This window comes from Cajanus cajan, chromosome 9 (genome assembly GCF_000230855.2).
Source record: "Cajanus cajan strain Asha chromosome 9, NIPB_CcT2T_4, whole genome shotgun sequence".
NCBI classification, from domain to species: domain Eukaryota; kingdom Viridiplantae; phylum Streptophyta; class Magnoliopsida; order Fabales; family Fabaceae; genus Cajanus; species Cajanus cajan.
This window is the reverse complement of record NC_138525.1, coordinates 49191587-49214347: the sequence shown is the minus strand read 5'-3', so window position 1 is coordinate 49214347 and position 22761 is coordinate 49191587. Positions and strand designations below refer to the sequence as shown.

The window sequence follows — 22761 nt, the reverse complement described above, 5'->3', positions numbered from 1 at the left end:
TGCATCCATCTGATGCATCAATTCCACCCGAAAATTCCATTTTTTCCAAAATCTCGAAAAATGAGTGAATTCTCCGATCCAGTCATGGATCCTCAACTTTCATGCATCAATTGAATTTCTAATCTCACATGCAACTTAAATAACAAACATCCTAGCTTCCCTTACCTGAAGATTGGCTCAGAAAGCCAACAATTGTGACGAAATAGAATTCCTTTCCAAAACTCAACCTGAAACTTCAATACTCTCAAAGCAAGCTTTCTAGAGACCTTCTCTCTAGAAACCTCTTATTCTCCTCACGACCCACACCCCTATTTATAGACTTTCAGATTGGCCCAGAACGGCCCGTACCGAGTTCGGAACGGCCCGTTCCAAACTGCCAATTCACGCACAAAAGCCACACCTAGAACGGCCCGTTCTGAAACCAGAATGGCCTGTTCCGGGACTCATCCGGAACGGCCCGTGCTCCCTCCGGAACGGCCCATTCTCCTTATTTCTGTAAGGCCAAAACAGTAGTTTGGAACGGCGGGTTCCAATTTGGGAACGGCCCGTTCTGGCTACTAATTTTTTTTTTTATAAAAAAAACTATGTCACAAATCACGAATATTAGATATCGAGTTGTTACTTGTAGAGATACAAAGTTTCACATTGTTAAAATAATTAAGAGGATGAACATGAATTTATAAGTACACATAAAATCCCTATTGATATGAGGTCTTTTGGCTGATAACAAAAGACAAATCCTTGAGGGTTTAAGTTTAAAGTGGATTATATCATATAAATGTAGAGACATGCGAATCACGTTGCATAATAAGATATCATACTCCTCTTAGAAAATATATCTCTACAAATCAATCCAACAATATAATTAGCGCAAGATGTAATTGATTTTGACCCTTTATGAAAACATTACGTTCCTACATAAAGAATTATGTCTTATTATTGTTACGATATGCATAAGTCTGATATTGCTTAGGTTTGAAGTTAAGAGTAGTTTATAAACATTTTTCTCCTTAACTCACAAGGCCCAAGCCATGATAGTCCAAAGAGCATTAAAGCGAATAATACCTCGGATGCAGTGTCGTTAATGATGCCAACAAACTTACGATTTCTCCTAGATTCCTAAACTATGTGAAACTTTTATACATATAAAAACAATTGTTATTGCCATTCAACATTACTTATAAAATGATTGTTATAATTTTCCTTTACCATTTATATAAATATATTTCTATTATATGTGGTCTATTAAATTCATTTCTTAACTCTTATATTATTTGTTGTATATTGAGGGTTACCACACACACATATCTCTACATTGATAAGATATTGTCCACTTTGAATTCATTTTTCATGATTTTGCTTTTAAATACCATTTAAAATGTCTCCCTACCAATAAAAACAATCGTATGTGTATATAAATTAATATTTATTTTATTGTTTGAATGATGTAAAACTTTACTTATATCCCAATAATCTAATTTTCGTACTACTGCAATCATTGTTAACATTGAAAGATACTCTTTTTTCTTCATATTTTTTTCACAACTAATTTGAAACTTGATAACCTGTCTCACTCGTAAAATATTGAAGTTTAACAACACAAGCATAAATTTTTATACGTCTGGTTTTGAGGATTGATCAAATCGATCCAGTAACTAGTTCCCATTGAATTGACAACTATAATGTAAGCAATGCTGTATAATTATATTCGTTAAAACATGAATCATTAGTAGTCAAGTCTATAAAATAGGACTTATTCCTTATTATATAATTCTTAAAAACTATTTTAAAAAATTAGTATTATTCCATCTTATTAATAATTTATGATTAAATTTTTATAACAAAAATTTTAAAGTAAACATTTTATTTTGAATATGAAACAATAACTTATTATTCATTTTATATTTTTCTAAAATTATCGTTTGAGATGCTAATAATTTCAACATGGTCAAATAATATATAATCAGATGATAAGAAATCTTATAAGGATATATTCAAGTGAACAACTTAATTAAATATAACTATTTAATAAATTCATATCAAATAAGAACCTAACTTAATTATGAATATTACTTAAATTAACTAAAACAAGTAGTAGAAAATCAAATAAATTATATTAATGTAAATAAACTCTTTCACGTGCTTCCTAGATACTAACTAACATGTAAGAATTCAATGTTATACAGAACGAATAAGCACCATGCTTTTCAGAATATAACTAGTGGCACTCGTTTGCAACACCTGCCCATTTGCCATTTTTAACAAATCGAATCGATTCATGAATAACACAACCACACATTCCTAACAGGGCGTTTAACTGTTCATTGATGTTGAAGCTACTGTATTTTATACAAGACAACCTTTCCACATATCTAGAGCAACGAATACAATCTTCAATTTATATACTGCTTGCCTTTAAGTTTGAACGAAAATTTCAACTTCAAAATTTTACTGTTACTGAAACTTAAAAACATTGCAAGCAAATGTTTGTTGACAGTGACAGATGTACGAAATGGATAGAAAAGTAAACATCACGGAAGCAGCACGATCAGCATACTCCCTTATAGCCCATAGAAAAGTGAATACATGACATAATTATAATTTATACACACTTGCACGTATCAATTGATCTGTTCAAAACACATTCAAACTTGCCTAAGATATACAAAGCCCAGCTACACAACTGACGGCATAGATGTTAGGAAGGAAACCTTTGATACATTAAAACTACGCTTGCAGCAGAAATAGGGGCAATGACTATTCAAATTACAAACCATATCATACATTTTTTAGCATCCCCAGCCAAAAATTAAAGAAAAAAATGAATGTAAATTGGAGTTCTGGAAAGAATATATTCCACATACCTTCATCTGTACGTCTTGTCAGTGTTCTTTCAATCTTTTATCGTTCCTCTCCCCTGTTCTTCTATTTTTGGGGTTCAGATGAGTTGTCTTGGTTAGTATTTGGTCAGTTTGGTATGCAAGTATCCATCATGGAATGGGTTTTTGCATGATTCGAGAAAAATTGCAGTTAGCTCAAATTCTTTTAACAGTACTTAGAAAACCCTGTCAAAACTATGGTCGTGCAAAAATGGCCTTTGTGCGATGCAGTGACTAAGAATCATGAGATTCTTGGTCCATCAAAATTATCCGCTGCTTACCACTCTCAGAGCGAAGGTTATCTAGCTTATATCCAATCTACATTCAGATGACAAAAACAAACGATCTTCAGAATAAACAAAACATATCCATAGGCTTCCAGACATACAGAAGTCAAACATTTCCAATGCAGACAAGTGATTACCTCCACTGAACTGTCAGGAGAGAACCACCTCAATAGCACACCAAGATGCACTACAGCAGGAATTAGCTTGAAAAGTAAAGGAGTTGTTACCTGCAGAAATGAGCTAAGAAATTATGAATGGACTATTTATTATTACTTCATAATGATAGTTGTTCTACTGACTCTAAATCATGGAAATTCATTGCAGCTTATGATCCTTAGATTTCAAGCTATTTAAAGGAAGATACTTAGCAAACTTGTAGAAGTAATCAATGCAGCTTAGGAAAGTTATCCCAGAGCTTAGGAAAGTTAAACTATAAACCCTAAACTTGAATAACCTTAAGAATTTTACATATCTGCTACCGGCACTATCATATAGGAGTATGGGGCATAAAAAACTATTATAAAAGCTAATTCAAGGCTGCTTGTTCACCAACTTATCTTTCAAAAGATAGGAGAATATTTAAATTTAAAATCCCAACGCACCAAAAATAAACACCTGAGGGAAAGGTCAGAACTTCCATTCAGAATAAATTTTGCATATATTTGGTTCTGGAAAATCCATCGTGGATCAAAGACAATAAGATTATGGAACTTAGCAACTGTCAATTCAAACAAATGAAAATAATTTCATACCAGACTAAGAGCTGTGGTCCCAAGAAGCAGCAGATATAATTTACCCTGAAATGAATCAAACATTAGAATCCATCATTGCCAGTAATACTTTCAAAATTAAGCTTCAACTTTCAAGTTATGTCACTGAGGAGTGGAAATGAATTGAGCTGAGTTAAACTTTAATAGGCCCAGCCCAGCTCAAGCTTCGCTCAATAAGAAATTGAGCCTATTTTCTTGGTTCACCTAAAGCTCACAAGCTACTCAAGATTAACGAGTCAATATAGAGCTTTGGATAAATACTAATTGCATATTCTAAGCTCAAATTTGTAACTTAATACAATCTGTTTTATTCATATATTTAGTTAAAATATAATTGTCAAATAAAAAATAAAATAAAATAGAATTCTAATTTTATTAATTAAATTATAATAAAAAATTTAATATTATTTAAAATGTGTTTCTATATTTATACATTCGGTTGGCTCTTGAGGTAATGAGTCGAACATCAGAAAGGTTAAGTTGGGTTCATTTGCCAAAATTTTCAACTCGTTAAAACTACAAGCAAGCTCATGAATTAGCTTGGCTCACTTCAAGTTATAGGCTTATAGCCCTATCACCAAGTCTAAGTTTAACCAATTTAGCAATATCATTGTCTTTTTAAATCTTCATGGTCGACATTAGAAATCTTTAAACAGTTGAGCACTTAATTGCCAAAGTTAGATAAATCCTTGTCACTAACCTCAACTAGATGAAGATTTGAAGCACGACTGAGAAGAACAAAAGCAAATTCTCCTATCTGTGCCATCGACATTCCAACCTACATGTGCATGATTTCAGGCACCTCAATCAGTAAGAGGGGGGAAAGAACAGTATCATAACCAACAAACTATGAAACAAAGCTTACAAGTATTGAAGTCTTGTTATTGTAACCAAATCCTTTCACAACAGATGCAATTATGATTGTTTTTATAACAATCACCAATATCACGGATGCTACCAAAATATCAACATGGTTCCAGAGAAAATGAACATGAATCAGCATTCCGATGCTGGCAAGGAAAAGAGCAGCAAAAAGATTGCGAATAGGTTCAATCTGCAAAATAAATAAGACGTCAAATTTCTTCTGTAAACCTATCTTACTACCAAGCATTCCAGACATCCAGTTCAGAGTCTAGGCTCATGAAATAATCAGAAAACTTGTCAATCTTCAATTCTTCATTGACAAATGGGAAATCAGATTGTTCAGAAGGAAAATCTACAAATATGCCCATGAATAATCTTTTAGATAAAAAAGGAAAAAAAAGTGCAGATCAAAATGACCAATGAATGTGCATGGATCTAATCAAAATATGTCCAGCATATGCTGAAAACAAAAATCCAAATTGCAGACTAATACTGAAAGGAAATAGATTGCATTTTCACACGAGGTAATACTCCCTTCCCAAGGTGGATTATAAAAATTTGCAATCTACTGCATTTCTTTTAAACCAATATAAGACCCAACATGCATTTGTTTGAATACATAAGCGTGTGTTTGGTTAGAGAAAATATTTTCTATTTTCCTTTTCTGAAAATAATTTTCATTGAAAAATTTTCAAGATTACAAAATCAGTTTGTTTTGAGCTCTCATTTTCTATTCTCTAAAATTGAAAACATTTAATTTTTTTTTTTGGTTATATTAATTTTGATAGTATAGATATAAATAATTTTTTTCATAATAAGCATGTTTCTACATTTCATCAAAAATAAGTGCCCAACCTGTACATAGAGATAAAGTGATTTATCAAAACTCCACATAAAGTAGTGCATTTTTCTAATTATATTACTAATGATCATACAAACATAATTTATGTGCACCTCAAACCTAATTTAATGGATTTGCTCCAGTAAAATTATTATATTAGGACTAAAGAAATACTCGTTAAAAATATTATAAATAAGGAATACATACATACATACATACATACATACATACATACATACATACATACATATATATATATATATATATGTATTACAAACAACTTCTAAAACGAAGTATATTTATATCTTTTTTTGTGTTCTCATTTATTGCCTTTTCTCCTTCTCATCCTGCTTTCATTGTAAAGAACCATGAAACACTCACTTTCATCGAGTATTAATTATATTTGCAGATCCCTTCCCCCTTCTCTCCTCATATTTTGTATAGTACCCTTTTGTTGAGTTTACTAGAATGAAAATACCCAAATTCTACTGTTAGAATATCAATGACTGCAACAAATTCAAACAAATGCATTACGAATTTTAAAAAATGGAGAGAAAAAATTGGTGGTATACAAATTTGAGGAGGAAAGAACAAGTACCTGGTTTTGGGAAGAGGGAGGAAAACAAACTGATTTATGGAAGGAAGAATGAGAACCAAGCAAATGCAAGCAGTTGAAAGATGTTACGTACAGGAGGAAAGAGTGAGTTGTCATAGTATAAGGGAGAGTTGTGAGAAGGAAATAAAAGAATGTGAAGAAAGAGCGTGTAATTACAGATGTGACACCACATTTTCTACTCCTCGATTTCTATTTTCAAGAAAATGATGAAAACGTCTTTTTTTTTTTTTCAGTTTTTGCTTCATTTAAAAAATATTTTCAGAAAAAATATTTTCAAAAACTACAACAAACATATTTTCAACACCATTTTCTGTTTTCAGTTAAAATGAAAATAGAAAACAAGGAAACCAAACAACCCCAAAAGATCTTGAAAATAGCCAAACTCAACCCCAAAAGCTAGCTTAAGGGAAGAGATTGGCCATTTTCCATACACTTATTGGACAATGTAGTTTGCAGAACTAGGCATTTATGAGTGGCCGAGCATCAGGATTGGATAGGTGCTAATACCACAATAAAATTTGGCCCGGCCAAACTGAACCCCAAAACTAATCACTAGAGCAGAAGGGGGAGATTGCTCATCTTATAAAGACTACTTTATCCATATTTCTAGCTGTGTAGAACATCTAACAACATCAATGCATGTCAGCAGACAATTGATACTAGTATCGATATATTCACACAAGTATTTTCCAGATTTTTTATGTAGTCTTACTTGCTCTAGTGTATGTTGAGCCAGATCAGTGGTTGCAATCATCACTCCAGCAGCAAAGGAACCTAGTTCTAGACTTAGTCCCAGCTTATCACTACACTGCAAATATAAAATAAATCAGATAAAAAAGATAGTGCTTAAGTAACAGTAACGTGATCAATCAACAGAACAAGAACATATTGTTTGAGGACAATTAAAAGATATCTAGATGCATAATTCAAGCCAAAGGAAAACTGGAAGCCTTTAAAAGAAAAAGCAAGAAAAAAGAACACCCCAAACACTCAAAAACACAATGACTATGGAAGTTTCTGCAGCAACACAGGAATCCAATTTTCCTTTGACACCATGCATTTCCAACATTAATTATAATTAAATGTTAATTCCCACACATGAAGCAGGAGGCCTTTTTCATGAGAAGACCAACCTTTCCTCTATTTTGACATTATAAAGACCATTTCATCAGTTTCTTCCTAAATTTATTCTCTACATATTCAATGGTTCCTTTTAAATGATTTGATTCCTAGGATCTTGAAGGTCATCTAAATCCTTTCTAATGTGTTCAAAATAAAAAAATAACATACATATATGTGTGTGTGTGTGTGTGTATTTATATATATATTGTAGTTATTGAACATGTAGAAAAAGGAGGCTAGGAATATAGATACTCCCAATGAATCAATATTAAATGATGTGTAGAAAAATTTTGATTTAGTGCTTGTTATCATACCCTGTGAAAGGCAAGGCAAGGTACAGCAAGTGAACAAGTATTTGTATACACTTTTCTGCTTATAAAAACAAATGAAAAATGAAGCATTTCAAATAGAAACACAAATTTGGAAGAGAACAAACCCAGGCTACTATCAAGCAGAATGCAACTGACGCCAATTGATAGAGTTCATTTGTCTGCATAAACAAGGTTATCATTGAACCACCAAGGCAGTCAGACAAAAATGTACAGCCAATTAGCCATAAGACAGAAATAGCTAAAGAACCAAATTACATATTTCAATTTTGAATTCCCCCATTCTTGCCCGTATTATTGAGAAGAAAAAAAGAAGCAACCACTTCCAAAGGTTAAATTATATCATTAAAATGGGATAATAGTATGAACCTGTGATGAGAGGCTTATCATCAGTTTAAGCAACCACGGAAGGCAAGTGCGAGACAATATTGACAGAACAGAGAGGAATGCAATCAATGTCACCAACCTGCATTAGGAAAGGAGGGAGTATAATGTTATGCCAGATAAAGCTCTAGGTTACAGATTGAATAAATTCTTCCATTGAATGCAATATAGACCAAGTGCATTTGAACATATCAGCCCAGTGCCAAGCTGAAAAAACTAACTAAAACACCATTTAGAGCATTAGAGTTGACCCAAACCATTAATTTTTTTCTTGCTTTAGATGATTGATTTATTTACTGTAACTTTATTGTTCAAGTGTTGCAGTAATAGATACTTCCTTCTGTCCATGAGAACATCAACTGTTTTATTCTGGTTTGAGTGCACTTTGACATGTAATTTCACCTTTTTCCTTCATTTTCTTTTTTCAGATTTTCCACTTTTTTTCTTCTATTTTTTTAATTTGAGTGTACTCTTCATCAATTGTATAATTTAAGCATAAATGTTATGAAGAACTTATTTTATAACCATATCATTTCAAAAGACAAGAAATGCATGAATTTGTCTTAATTTTCCTTTGGGCAAGTGAGAATGAGAAGAAAAAACTACCAAAAATTGATGCATAATGGAAATATCAGTTCAAGCCAAAGCCAACTGAAGTTCTACACTTACAGCTTGGTCATTGACAACACTCCTTGAAAAACACCTGAGGTGCCACCCAGAACTGGCAGCAATGCAAAGAGCAATCCAACAGCACAATCCTTTAAGCAAAAATAAATTCACAAGACTTAAAAAAAATTCTACTGACATTTATTATGTACATCAGCAAAATAGTGAGGAAAGAATAATATTTTAGAACATCACAAAGCAGAAGAAAAAGTTACATTCTCAACAACCACTAAGTACCTGCAAAATAAGGGTCCCTATTGTGACTTGTCCATGAAGGGCATTAGTGGTGTTCTTTTCCATCAAAAACTTCAAGACCTAAACCAAAGAGTGGGTAAGAAACCAAAAACTAATTATACGCCCAGAAGTTCAAAAGCATGCATCTGCATTCTAAAAACAAGATGGAATCGGATTGGTTATGTACCACTGCTGTTGAAGACATGGAAAGGAAAGCGCCAACAAAAACCCCTTCTGAAGCTTTACCACCACATAGCTGCAAAATAGCATCCAATCAGAGCTGCAGCATTAAGAATATCATATGCCAAAGTCTACTGTTGAAAAAGATAATTAAAAATTTAAAACAAAATATTGCCTCCCCATAAACATCCACTAAAACTGCAAGACCAATCAGTTAACTAAATTATAAAGGAGAAATTAGATTATCAAGATAAAGACATAAAATGAACCCATGATTCCTTTTTTTATTAAATTATTATGGTCATCATCTACTTCCATTTAACTTGAGCTCTGAAGTTTAGAAATATTAATACATATATTTAATGTTGCTATCACAACTTCTTTCCATCTATGTCACTGGCAATTGAAGTCAAATTAGAGAATTTTATTTTACTGGCATCAAACATTATGGATCATGTAAAATAAGGAAGAGAACATATCCCCTTGTATGAGTGTATTACTCCAATTGTATTTCAGCTGTCAATAAGACAGCTGACTTTCAGTAATTGTAATAGCTTCCTGTGTGAGCTTGTTTGTTAGTAGTTCTGTTAGAAACTAGCTTGCTGTACAAGCTAGACAGTTAGTTTGTTTTGAGTCAATTAGTTAAGAATTCATTCAATCAATAAGATTCAGATTTTTCATTTTATCTCTCTCTCAATTCTCTTTTATCAAAACCTCTAAGGAAGATAAGAAATTCAAAAGGTCAGATAAGATGAATTAGATTGTAGAAGCTGATACTTGGTTAGTATACCCATGAATCATTTCCACTATACATTATACAAGCACGTGGTAGCAGTTTCAACCTACCAAATTTGTCATACCAGGGGACTTCATCCCAAAATCTACATACTGAAGGAGAAACCCTATATTCAATCAACAGGCATACTAAATTTAAGATTAAAAGATGAAACTTACTGTTTGGTTCGAAAATCAGTATCTTTTTGTAATTAAAAATGACAAGCTAGATTATGCAATTAATGGATATGATAGCAACCAAGTCAAATTAATCTTGCATATGGCATGAATGTCCATAAATGCCAACTACATGATCCAAGGGCTACTTATTAGTGATTTGCATTCCAAATTAATATATAACACGATATAAGAATAATAACAAACAAGAAGTTCAGAAATAGGGCGAATCACAATTACAAAAACATACCGATACAGTAAGTCCACACATGCACATAAATAGAAAAATCTGAAGTAGGCCTCCAAGAATAGCAACAGCTCGAACTACTCGAAGCTACAATCATATAGGTAAAAAGCAGGGTAATCAAGGTAATCAAAGCTAATTGAAACATAAACAGGAATAAAAGAAAAAGGAAAGATTAGAAAACAGACAAATAAGCCAACCTTTGTTGTGGAGAACTCCAGGCCCAATGCAAACAGGAGAAATATTACACCAAATTGTGCCACTGTTTCCACCTACATATTTGAACAAAGTTTCTTTTGATCACGTAGTTTCCAATTTTAATCAGGATTTTCCTTTTAATTATTGTACATTTGTATTTTCCTTTGATTATGTTGTTCTCAAATTTAATTAGGGATCAGGATTATACATATTGCATATGCTGTACAGGTATATCATAAGGAATAAATTAGTAGCCAAAGAAATTTTTTATTTCAATCCCCTTTAAGAGATCACCCCTATAGAAACCCCAGGTTCTTATCAATTGATATAAAAGCTGTGAACTGTGATCTTGATGCCCCTACAGAAGAAAGTTTAATAAATGGCTTTTGATAAGGCATCAGACAATCAACTTGACACCAATAAAGAAATATATAGCTTGACAAGAAGATGACTGTGGAAGTTACTAATATCAAATGGTGAAGGCTATCCTTGGGATAAGGAGGAAATAACAACTATGCTTTCTAACCTATGAAGGTTGAATAAGAATTTCCTTGTCAGAAAAGGCAGAGACCATATAGGGTGGATCTCTGGTGCTGAATAATAATAATAATAATAATAACAATAATAATAATAATAATATTCATAAAATTTAGGGATCCCACAATATTAATTGTATTTAGATGCAAGCTTAGAAGGAATATTAGTTAGTATAAAGTAATACTATTATGCTGATAGACAAGTTGATCAAGCAGGGCAATGTGTATTTTTAGTTGGGGAAATTGAGTAAAGTGTCATTCTAGCATTCTGCAATACCTAGCAAAATGCATATAAGTTACCCCATTAATTTTCAGTGTAATGTATAGGACATAACTTCCGTACTTGTACATACTTTTTCAACACATTTATCCTTTGACAAGATTACATTGACAACCTAAGTTCAGGCTTGCATATACAAGATCAAAGCCTTTCGAGATTGTTACTTGTTAGTTGTCGTTTTGCAAATACAAAAAAATTATGAAAATGAAATCCAACTGAACCAAACATAAAAGTATACCCCCAAAAAGAAAAAGAAAGACAATATTTTGAGATAAAATAAGTAAATAACATATCACAAAAGCAATTGATTACTGTTTTCAGATACCTGCACCATTTCACTGATGAAGTTAAAGCCACCAGGTCCAACTATGGAGCCAGCTAGAAGATATCCTGTAATGACCTGCCAATTCATACTTTGAGTTAATGCTAGAGAGATTTAACAAAGAATTAATACTACAATAGATCCTAAGATTGCATTTGTCAAGAATGAAGTTAGAATAAAAATGTTCAGACCGGCTGTCCAGCAAAAGCAAATGCAACGCCACCACACGTAGCCGAAACAATAGCAACTACCAGGTCTGAAATCAATCTATATGGCAATCATAAGAGAAGTTATCGTGAGTAATAAAATCCATTTTGTGCAGAAAAAATAAGCAAAATAAATTTACCGTAAATCTAGCTGGAGCACCGGATACTTGGATTTAAAGTTAGAAATGATAAAGACGTTGTCCTGAAAGAAGACGCATAATTTATACTCTGGAAATTTGCAAAACTCAACCGGATGTCAACAAAAAGAACAAATCCAAGATTGAGCTATCTCACCTTCCGATCTATCAACATCGGGGTATCCTCAGCTCTATTGAATACATGATGTAGTTGAAATGATCTGCAAGTTTAGAGGAAAAAAACACTTGAACAAAATTATGCATTAAATGCACCATTTTGGGCAACTAATGAAGCACTAGACAACACGTAAAATAAGTACTTTTCATCTTTCGTGTCATTCTTGTTTGGTGTGACTCTGGCCACAGTTTCCAGAACAGCCTGGTCCACGAACAAGGCAAGAAGAGTAACTCAGCATATCATGAGTTATACTGGTACCACGGATGCATATTAATAGAAGAACAAAGCCAGATTCACCACTAACTAAAAGGTAAAAGTCAATAACCTCAAAACACGTTTAGAAAAAAAACGTACCTTAATAGTGCCATTAAAGTTTAAGACCTCTAATATATGTATTTACTATACATTAAAGCAATGATCTACCTAGACACATCAACTATTCTTCATTTCTATTTTTTGCTCATTTCCCTCACTTATTTGTTGAATTGAATTCCCTCACTTTTTTGTTGTTGTTGTTATTATTATTATATATAACATTATTATAATTATTATACTTTGGAGACAGAATTTAGAAACAAAAGGTTTTTACTTAAGCAGGAGCATGACAAAATAAGTGCATGACAACTTTAGCCGAAGACATGTGGAATATGACTTGAAAATAAAAATAGGAGAAGATGTCATTTCACATGTTTCTTAAGTTTAAATAGTAAATACCTAAGATTAATACTACAAAATGATGGAAAAATTAATGAGAATGTCACACATTAGATACAAGAGGGATAGTTAAAATGGAGAAAAGCACCGGTTATTTGTGATCGCAAAGTACCAACCAAACTGAAGCAAATTTTAAAAGGTAGTGAATGCTAGGCTTTAAATGGATAACAAGCCAAAAAGGTGGGAAGGACAGAAATGAGAATGTTAAGATGGATGTCATGATAGATTACATCTCCGAAATATGGTTTTCAACCGAGCCAAACAGCGTCATGTGATCCATGTGGCGCACCTCCCCCAGTGGGATAAGGCTTCGTTCTTATCTGTATTATTATTATTTTTTTTTTATTAGTTATTAATTATTAATTATTATTATTAATTGTTGTTATTACTAATGTTGCTACATGCATAAAGACGAACTACGACTAGTTCTAAATCAAACTAGAATATCACTATTTTAAATCAACGCTCAAGGTAAAATGCCAACCTGTTGTTCTGCTACACTGTTGTTGAAGCTTCCCGGATCAGTTGCTACTAGCACGAAGAGCCAAACAAAGAACAAGCAAACCGTTAAAACAGTTTCCGAAATTCTTCATTTCTAAATCCTATTTGCGAAAGCCGAAATTTAAGAACAGATAAAAGCAGAAACTAATCTCCAAAATAAAAGGAAATAAAATCATAAGATGCGGTCCAAGTGACACGAATTCGAATGAATCCGCATTTAGCAAGGGTTCATGTCCACAGATCAGGAACCAAAACCCTACGAGTGCGACAAACAGAAAGCGCAATTCAAGTTTCGCAGTTGCCGAAGCAAAAGAAGGAAGCGAGAATCTGGAAATTGAACGGCGAGAGCAGAGGAATCTAGAATCTAGAATTCGGAACCTTCGTTCTGGTCGTTCTCGGTGAACTCGTGCTCGAGCGCGCGGTCAATCATGTCGGCGAAGCTCCCTTCCCGCGGCCGCGAGAGAGAGACGTTGGACTCGGTGGCGTTGGCGAGTTCGATCCGATCCGACTCGGTAGGTCGAATAGCGAGCGAGGAATGAGGCAGCAGAAGAAGAGAGTGGAGGAAGAGAACGAGCAGCGCTGGCGCCAGCAGCAGCAAGTGACCGTCACCGCGTGATCTCAGTCGCGACATTGCTGCGCCGGCGCACGTTAGCAGGTGGCGGTGCGTGTTCGACGGCGGTGAGCGTTCGCCGGCGGAGGTGTTTGTTCTCCGAAGAGAAGAGAGAGAAGCGAGAAAAACGAGGTCCACAGAAGAAGAAGAATAAGAAGAAGAAAAGAAGACAGAGTGAGCGAGTTGAATTGAAGTGGTGATTGGTGAAGGGTCAAGTTGCGGTCGTTCATTAATTATTTTTCTCATTATTTAATTACTACGAGAGTTCTTGTCGTTTTGACGATAGTAGCCTTCTCCCTCTTACAGTCTTACCTTTCTTGCGTCGTTTTTATGGTAACCCTTCTTCCATCATCTATATTTACACTAATTCTTTTCCTTCTCTTCCAATTTCTTCTACTCACTTTCTTTTATCTTCCTTATTATTGTTACTATAATAATTTCTAATACTAAAGAAAATAACTTATGTGTAGGCCTTTAAAATGAAAATTGATTTATTTATTTTTAATCGATCCAACATATAAAATTGCTTTATATTCGACTCACTTATTATATAATTATTTTTTGACAACTACTACATAATTATTTAAAATGATTATTATCAAACATTTAAAATTTCACAAGAAAAATGGAAGATTTATCTTAATAATATTCCATGTATTTAGCCACCCAATTAAAACATTATAGCTTCATCAATGTCCATTAATAGTTAGAATTAAAAGCTATGAATGTAAATAAAAGCATATAAAACAACAAAAAAAAGAGTAAAAATGACATTTAACATGTTAATATACCATGTTACCATAGTAAAAAATTATTATTATTTCAGAATATTTGGTCAAAACGGAAACAATAATTTTATGGTAAGTTTGTTTAATAAATAAAATGTTTATTATTTTATAGAAAGAGTATAATAGTAGAAAGCAGAAATATCTCTTAATGGAGTAGTTAACAATAACAGCTAGCTGATGGCAGTGTACTTTTGTCGCCACCTGGCAGTACGTGCACGAACAATATGCACACGTGACACCCTTTCAACTTGCTAACTTTTCATGATGCACTGATTCATTATTCATAAAATGTAAAGAAAGTTGGATTTGTTGACGGAAAATATTAAATGATTTAATTTATTGTAGTTTTGGATGATATTCGATTTACGATTTTCGTCCCTGTAATTCTAAATATATTGGTTTTTTAATTTATAAAATCTAATTTTAGTTTAATACTAGTTAAATGCACATTTATGTGACCACTAGGATTAGTTAATAGTTGGGTGAGGAGGTGTTTAGGTAATTAGAAAGATGAAAATTTAGGTTCAATTCTTATTACGACTATTTTTGTAATATTTCTTATCTTAAAAAAAAAATTAACATCTATGCTGAAATTATAACAAGTTATTATCTTATGTTATGTTAAGTAGGTAAGATGATGGTTAGAATACAATGATATTTAAGTTATACTGAAACTTCAATTTTTTACCACAACCTCCTGAGAGTCGTACAAGAAAATCAAAATATGATAAAAATAAGAATTAAAAGTATAATTTAATTTAAAAAAATATTAAATATTAACTAATATTTATTATATATAACTAAAATTTATAATATATATATATATAGATAATTTATGATAAAACTACTAAAATAATGCTAAATGATATTCTAAATAGTTTGCTCAATTGTATCTAAATTTCAGCAACCTTTTTTATTTTTGAAAAAACAATGTTAACGACTTTATATAATAAAATAAATATATAATTGTTAAAAAATACTTAACTTATTTTTAATTGACCTTTATTTGAAATTGACTCTTTCTGTTTCGATTATTATAACTTTCAAATATATGAATAGAGCTATCAAAATTGATCCAAACTATTGAACTAACTCATTGGCCTACCAAATCAAATGTCGAGCTCGTTGAATTTTAAATCCGAAAATAGATGAGACGAAATTGACAAAATTCAAAGGAGCATCTGTATAACATTTAAAATAAAAAATAAAAAGTCATGTTTGCAACTTATTGATAGAGGTAATGCAACCTCATTACATTGATAGATTTTCTTCTTCTTATTATTATTATTAATAATTCATTCCTCCAAATGAATGTCGACTTATGATAACTAGTCTCTGTTGCTTCTTCTTAATTACATCATGATGATATAAATATGAATTTATAATGTAATGAATACTATTTATAATGAAAAGAAGAAAAATCTTCTTTCCATCACAACACGATAAATCCGTGAATAAAATGCGTATTTATTAAGTTATACCCACTTTTCGTATGGTGTTCAAACGTATGAATATGAATAATGTATGGTGTTTAAACTTTAAATATACACTTGGACGATCATCCGTCATGTTTCATCAATAAAAATAAAATTACATTTTATAAAAACTTTAGTCAACACGCACCGTCAATATAAATTAATTTTATATCAACAATCAATCAAAATTATCGCTAGCATAATTCTTAAAATAGTTATTATAAAAATTAACCAACAATCTTAGTTGTTACGGGATTAAATGATAGCGTAAAATAATACATAACTTTATATATATATAAAATTCATCTTGTTTCAACAAATTAAGAATATATAAGGTGCTGCGTCACATCTAAATAAAAATTTAGTGCTTGGATTGCTTAATAAAAAGTGTAATCTGGCTTAAAATTCAAGATTGCCATGCACCCCTTTGAAATAGCTCACTCAATAACATGAAGACTTCTTGGAAAGCCACCTATTAAACATTCGAAGTTCGAACCCATTGAAATTTTACATCGTGATCCATCTTATTACTTTCAACCCAAGGTATTCCCCAATTGATAACCTTGCCTGAGAATATAACCATTCCAGTGTTACACTGTCAATATATCTGGGTTAATTTAAAAATAAAATAAAATAAAACACAATTATAATTTTTTATTCAAATATTTAAGATACTACAAAATATATTTTTTAAAAATGATAAATATTTTAAAACAAACTAGAATACCTAAAGAAACATGGAAATATCAATGATTATGAATAAGCCGATTATGTTAGAAATGAATTTTCACTTGAATGAGGTAGAAAACACAGTTCTGATTTTAAAAAGCACTGTCATTTGCCACCTACCGTATTAAACTGCCAAATATATTTTGTCCACGTGGTCACCCCACCTCTGTTCAAGTTTCACAAACAAATACATAATATACAACTAATCATAATAATACACAAGCATTTACATACAAGTTACAACTCATACATGTAGAAGTATTATGTATAGTAGTAATACACAAACATTTATATACATGTTACAACCCATGCATGTAGAATCTAAACTAAGTTTTTTTTTTTTTTTTTAATAATATTATTAACAAATACTATACATAAAAGTTTCCACTACTATTATACCCGAATACTCAAAGGGTCTGGGGATAATCTCATAACGTAGAAGTGCAGGAGCACTTTTTGACTTTACGTAGACTTCGGAGCTCCACTCGTTTCTATCAAACATTTCTTCGAAAGATTGACTATTGAATCTGCGATGACTCTTGCACTGGACTTCATGTAACCACCTAAAATATGGAATAACAAATATAGACAACCTGATAAACAACATTAACAATAGGTAGAGAAAATAGTTGAAGAAGGTTTCCAAAAATCATTTGGGAGATGGATCAGTTGAGTACTAGAATGTCGCCACTTTCTACTATCAGTTGTCTAGAACTAGAACCCATCTCCATTAAGCATAATTATATCAGCTCAAAACAGGGAAAAATATTAGTGGGTTTGTTTCACATTTCATCTCAACGAAAATCCACATGCCTTTAAATCCCAATTCCCAACGGAATTCAAAAAGAGTAACACCAGATGTACATCAGTAATTGTACAAGTACAATATCACTTGTGTATCTATTCTCTATCATTAATAAATGAAACGATAGAGAAAGATAAACATAAAAGTGATATAATATTAGTTGCCGATGAGGATAACATTACTCTTTCCAAAAACACGACACAAGGTTAGATAAAATAAAACAATCTAGAAGAATTCATTTAACAGGAATATTAAGTGTATGTTTAGATACCAGTTTAAAATCACGTTTAATAAAAAAAAGACGTGTTCCAATAAAAGAAAAGGAAAAACTCTGTCAATGTAGCTTTCTTCAACCCTAATTGAAACTTATCTGATTTCCAAACACACCCTAAACCAAAAATATCCAATAGATGATTGAGTTTGTTTTATAATTTATTAATTATAACTGATTAATATATTTTCAAGTCATTAACTATATCACATTTAAGTATCAAAATTCTAAAGAATCTTTAATATAACATATGGCTGTCAGGATGATGATAACATGGCTTTTCAATACTGTTATCTTCCTACATGAAAGTTGTGACATAGGATCTCAATCTCAAATAAAAAAATTGTAGTATTTTAAGTTTTTTGTACAGATGGGCACATGGTCATACATAACGAGATAACCTCTAAGAAGTCGGACAAAAGTTAGGGTAATTTCAGGTTGCCTTGAAATTAATTTTTTTTTTTCTAATATAAGGTGTTTGCAACTGTAAAATAATCAGGCGTGAAATGCACAAACTACTACAAACAAAAAAAGAATCAATATATGACTAAAGACTAATATAACACCGAGGCCATTGTTAAAAAAGGCCATAGTAGCCACCATATGACAGGGCGGAACACAATAGCAAACCTGAAGTTAGCATGACGATAGGAATGTTCTTCTCACGAGCAAACCGGAAAACTTTCTCATCTCTAAGGGCAATTCCATCAGGACTGATCTGTGTGTAAAAAAATAACACAAGCACGGCCTATGGTGAATTGTAAAGGAAATAACTAAAACACTAACTCATAACAATGAAATATTATTTTCATGTAGAAACTACATATAAGAGCAAATGACCGACCACACAACCGAAGTTAATAAAATTTATATTTTACTGCAATAAAGTGAATCCAAGAATGACGTTACCTCCAACCTTCCTAATGGATCACCTTCTAGGATGTCAGTTCCAGCATTATAAATTACCAACTCAGGGTTAAATCTTTGCCCAGCAACCTTGAGTCACATTGACGTGAAAAATAAAAATTAGCAAAAGAACTTGAATGGTACTTTTAGTATACCGTCAACTGATAAACGATTCTAATCTTATTAATTGGGAGTTAAGACTTAAGAGTAGAAAGGAACAGGCAAAGGAAAATCAATGGGAAGAGAAGGCTAGATATTAGGAGGTAAATATATGGTTTTCCATTCCATTGTTTTTGTTTGGAAATAAATAAGGCAGAGGTAAGTCAAAGTGCATCATGAATCAAAATAACAATTAATATGATTGGACATGGATAGGATATATAAATGCAAAAATGTATATATATTATAGCCACATGGTTATACCTAATCCTAGTCGTGCAGTGGGTACTTGATCCAAAAATATTAGAGAATAACAAAGTTTACGATAATAATGTAACATACCACAAGTGCTTCATCTAATTTTTGCAGGTACTCTTCTGTAAGTGTCCCACTCTGAAATTTCACGTGAAAACGTATGACAGAGAATCTTAAAGAGGCAAATCAGAAAACAAATATGATTTGGGTTTAACTGATATATTGAATATACCTTTACTTCAACTTTCTGATTTATGTAGTTTCTCGCCTCATAATCCTAACAAAGAAGACAAAAAGGAAAGAAATGTTACTAGAACACATGACCAGTAAGTCGCAAGGCAGCAATCTTCCTGATGTACCCAAGCTCACATTCTTTTTCACCAATTGAATGTAGAAAAGAAATCGAAATGTATGCTTTCATGCCATGCCACAATGATATGCACAGAAAAATTCATCATTCCCAGACAAAGAACAAGACAATTCAAATGTATAATATTACAAACGGACTTCAACACATCAGATGTCAGCCAGAAATGTTGAATAGATGAGACAAATGTGTATAAAAAGAAACAAAGAAAAATCACTTCAAAATACAATATAGGAAGAAAAATAATGTAAAACAAAGAGCAGATTACCAAAGGATATATTCCAGGATTGTACATATCCAAGATATAGACTCGATCTGCCATTATAAACTCCCCATCAGTAAAAACCCTAAAAGATATGAAACCCAAACACTAAAAATATTTTTGGACATACTGTCATAGGAAAAGTCCATTTCATGACCATTTCCTTGATGTGCATCAAGATCAATGATCATCACCCTGAAAATTTGCAATAAAATTTTGCACAAGTATTAATAGAATACACTAACTTGCAATTGTAAGCACTAAATAAGATAGTACCTTGATATATTCAACCGAACAAAAGCAAAGTGGATGCACAGAGAAATATCTGCATAAGCACAGAATCCACCTCCTTTTTCTGCAGAGCAGTGATGAAATCCTCCTCCCACATTAATGGCCCATCCTCTCTCCTTTGCAAGTTTTGCAGCTAATATAGTTCCTCCAACCTACCATTAGACTAGGAGCAAGATCAGATTTTTGGAGATGCAAAACAGACTTCAATAAAACAGTTAAATTACCTGCTTCCTGAATGGGAAAAGAACTTTTTGTTGCACAAGACAATTGGGAATTAATGCCACGGGAGGGACCTATATTTTAGTAATTTATATCAGTAAATAATCCACAATACATCAACTATATAAAGCCTCAGCAAAGCCAAATACATATCTATTGTCATACAGTAGAGTAACCAAAACAGATACACTAACGAACTCCAGTACAACCATATCTGCTTCTTCCTATTCTACAAAGTCAAGATGATAACAATTTACACACACCCTTCCATATAAAAGTTCCAAAATTAAAGAAAAAGAAGGAATAATAAGTACCAACAACAAAACTGTAAAAGGCTGCCTTGTGCCTAAAATGAGTAGAGAGTACCTCAACTATCATAGCAACTTTCGAACTCTCCTTCAAGCTATTCAAATATGATTCGGAGTGTACCTTTGGGGAAAAAGGAATGAAAGAAAACAGATTTAGCACTAGACATTCTGCTTAATTCACATCAATGTCAATCATATGTTTTTTGGCTACTATACATGTGATTTTAACACACACAACTTAAGTACTTATTAAAAAATGAATAAACTTCACCCATTAATTAAAATCAACTTATGCACTTCATTAGTATGGTTATGTTTAGTTACTCCTTCGTAACTAGTAACGTCAGTTAGCTGATCTTGAACATGACAACTTTTTTATTGTTAAGTGTGAATTACAAGGAAACCTCAATTCAATCACAAGCAAGAAGGTTGTTGCTTTTCTATGGAAGTTGATTCGGAAAATTTAAGTTCAACTCAAATTAACTTTCTAACCAGAATCCAAACACATGACACCATATCATCTAACTTTACAAGAAATTAAGGTATACAAGTTAATTTTAAGTTATTTGAATCATTTTGGTTTTCATTTTCTTAGTTATAAGCCAAACAATGTCTTACCGATTGAGCATTACACAGCGCTTACCACTAGAAGATCATCCTTGGAAGCTTCGAGAGGCTCAACGATGCATTTTTTGTCTAAAATGCCAAACGAAACGAGGAATCGACAAATGCGTCCCCACTTAGACGAATCAAACGGATGCCTGCAACAATCAGCAAACAGTTAACTACGAGTGCTATTCGCAACTTCGAAAAACGACGTTAGTGCGAAGAAAGTGCTTACAGTTTCTCTATGCCGAGAAACGCTATGTCGTAAGACTCGGAGTAGATAAGCGGAACCTGAACGGCCAAAAACCTAAGGCGTAAGCACTCGACGCGCGAAGAGTGCGAGTGTGTGCGCGGAACTCGCTTACCTTGGACGGAGACACGTCGAAGTAGAGCTTGCTGGAGAGGATGCGGTTGCGCATGAGAGCCTCGGCGTCGTTCGCGGAAGAAGACGACATCGGTGACGACGGTTGACGGAGACAGATACGGTGGTGGCGAATCGGAGATGTTCCGACGGCGGCGAACCTGATGCAAAATTGCGGAGCCACCGAAACACCGACTTGACTCAGTAACGGTTTCGGGAACAAAATTCGTGAATCGGTGAAACTTAACTCACGAGGCCAGAAATGCAGCCGTTGATAAAATTCATGAATGGCATCGAAATGGAATGTTCCACATTTCAGGCGGCGGTGCACTATATTTTTTAGATTACAAATAATGTCGGAGGATTTAAGGTTTTATCTATATAACTCTTTTTTTTTTAATATTAAAAAAAATTATCTTCTTTAAATAATTACATGTTATTTGTGTATAATTATTAGAAGCATTTTAATCTCTTTATTATTTCTAATTAGAATTTATATTTTTAACTACATTTCTATGTTAAATACACAATTTTATTTATTCATGAATAAATTATAGTTTAATATAAATATAAATTATGGAAAACACTTCTTTCTGACACATATTGGGTACTAGCCCCAAATGTGAAGCCAAGTTTCTAACACTAAAAATGTATTCAATGCATGATGATTATTTTTATACCAAATGTACTTATTACCAACTGAAGGAATATCATGTAGTTCTATTGTTCATGTATTAGGATACACATTTTACTTGTCCTTGTTGTTGCAAGTCTGGTCTTGGGTCTAGGTCTTCTTGTTCCTTTTCGATCAGTCCGAAGTGAGGGGGGTGCCTGCAAAGACACTTCAACGCTCAAGTAAGTGTTCGGCGTATTAAATGCGGTAGTTGAAAGTTAGTTACGTACCTCTTGG

At 32.6% G+C, this 22761-nt stretch overlaps 2 protein-coding genes across 3 annotated transcripts; both read right to left on the bottom strand.

Annotated features, from left to right (window-relative positions):
* Positions 1-2517: 2517 nt before the first annotated feature.
* KEA6 (K+ efflux antiporter 6) lies at positions 2518-14434 on the bottom strand. 2 transcript variants are annotated; one of them, XM_020371667.3, is made up of 20 exons: positions 13818-14427; positions 13423-13466; positions 12367-12425; positions 12204-12267; positions 12050-12111; positions 11895-11970; positions 11707-11781; positions 10568-10639; positions 10374-10457; positions 9180-9248; positions 8996-9073; positions 8762-8850; positions 8078-8174; positions 7816-7869; positions 6970-7065; positions 4802-4990; positions 4637-4714; positions 3919-3963; positions 3304-3393; positions 2518-3197 (listed from the first exon to the last, which is right to left on the bottom strand). In XM_020371667.3, the coding sequence occupies exons 1-20, from the start codon at positions 14293-14295 to the stop codon at positions 3114-3116; spliced, it is 1983 nt and encodes a 660-aa protein (XP_020227256.1). In that variant the 5' UTR covers positions 14296-14427; the 3' UTR covers positions 2518-3113. The 2 variants fall into 2 exon arrangements, with proteins under 2 accessions (XP_020227256.1, XP_020227261.2); XM_020371672.3 differs by lacking the exons at positions 2518-3197; positions 3304-3393 and adding an exon at positions 3412-3834 and having other exon boundaries at positions 13818-14434.
* A 2782-nt stretch (positions 14435-17216) lies between these two features.
* On the bottom strand, positions 17217-22084 carry HDA2 (histone deacetylase 2). The gene is made up of 13 exons (XM_020354519.3): positions 21856-22084; positions 21726-21781; positions 21528-21645; positions 20943-21005; positions 20582-20650; positions 20343-20509; positions 20197-20261; positions 20073-20119; positions 19670-19714; positions 19525-19575; positions 19027-19113; positions 18748-18835; positions 17217-17604 (listed from the first exon to the last, which is right to left on the bottom strand). The coding sequence occupies exons 1-13, from the start codon at positions 21943-21945 to the stop codon at positions 17504-17506; spliced, it is 1047 nt and encodes a 348-aa protein (XP_020210108.3). The 5' UTR covers positions 21946-22084; the 3' UTR covers positions 17217-17503.
* Positions 22085-22761: the final 677 nt, after the last annotated feature.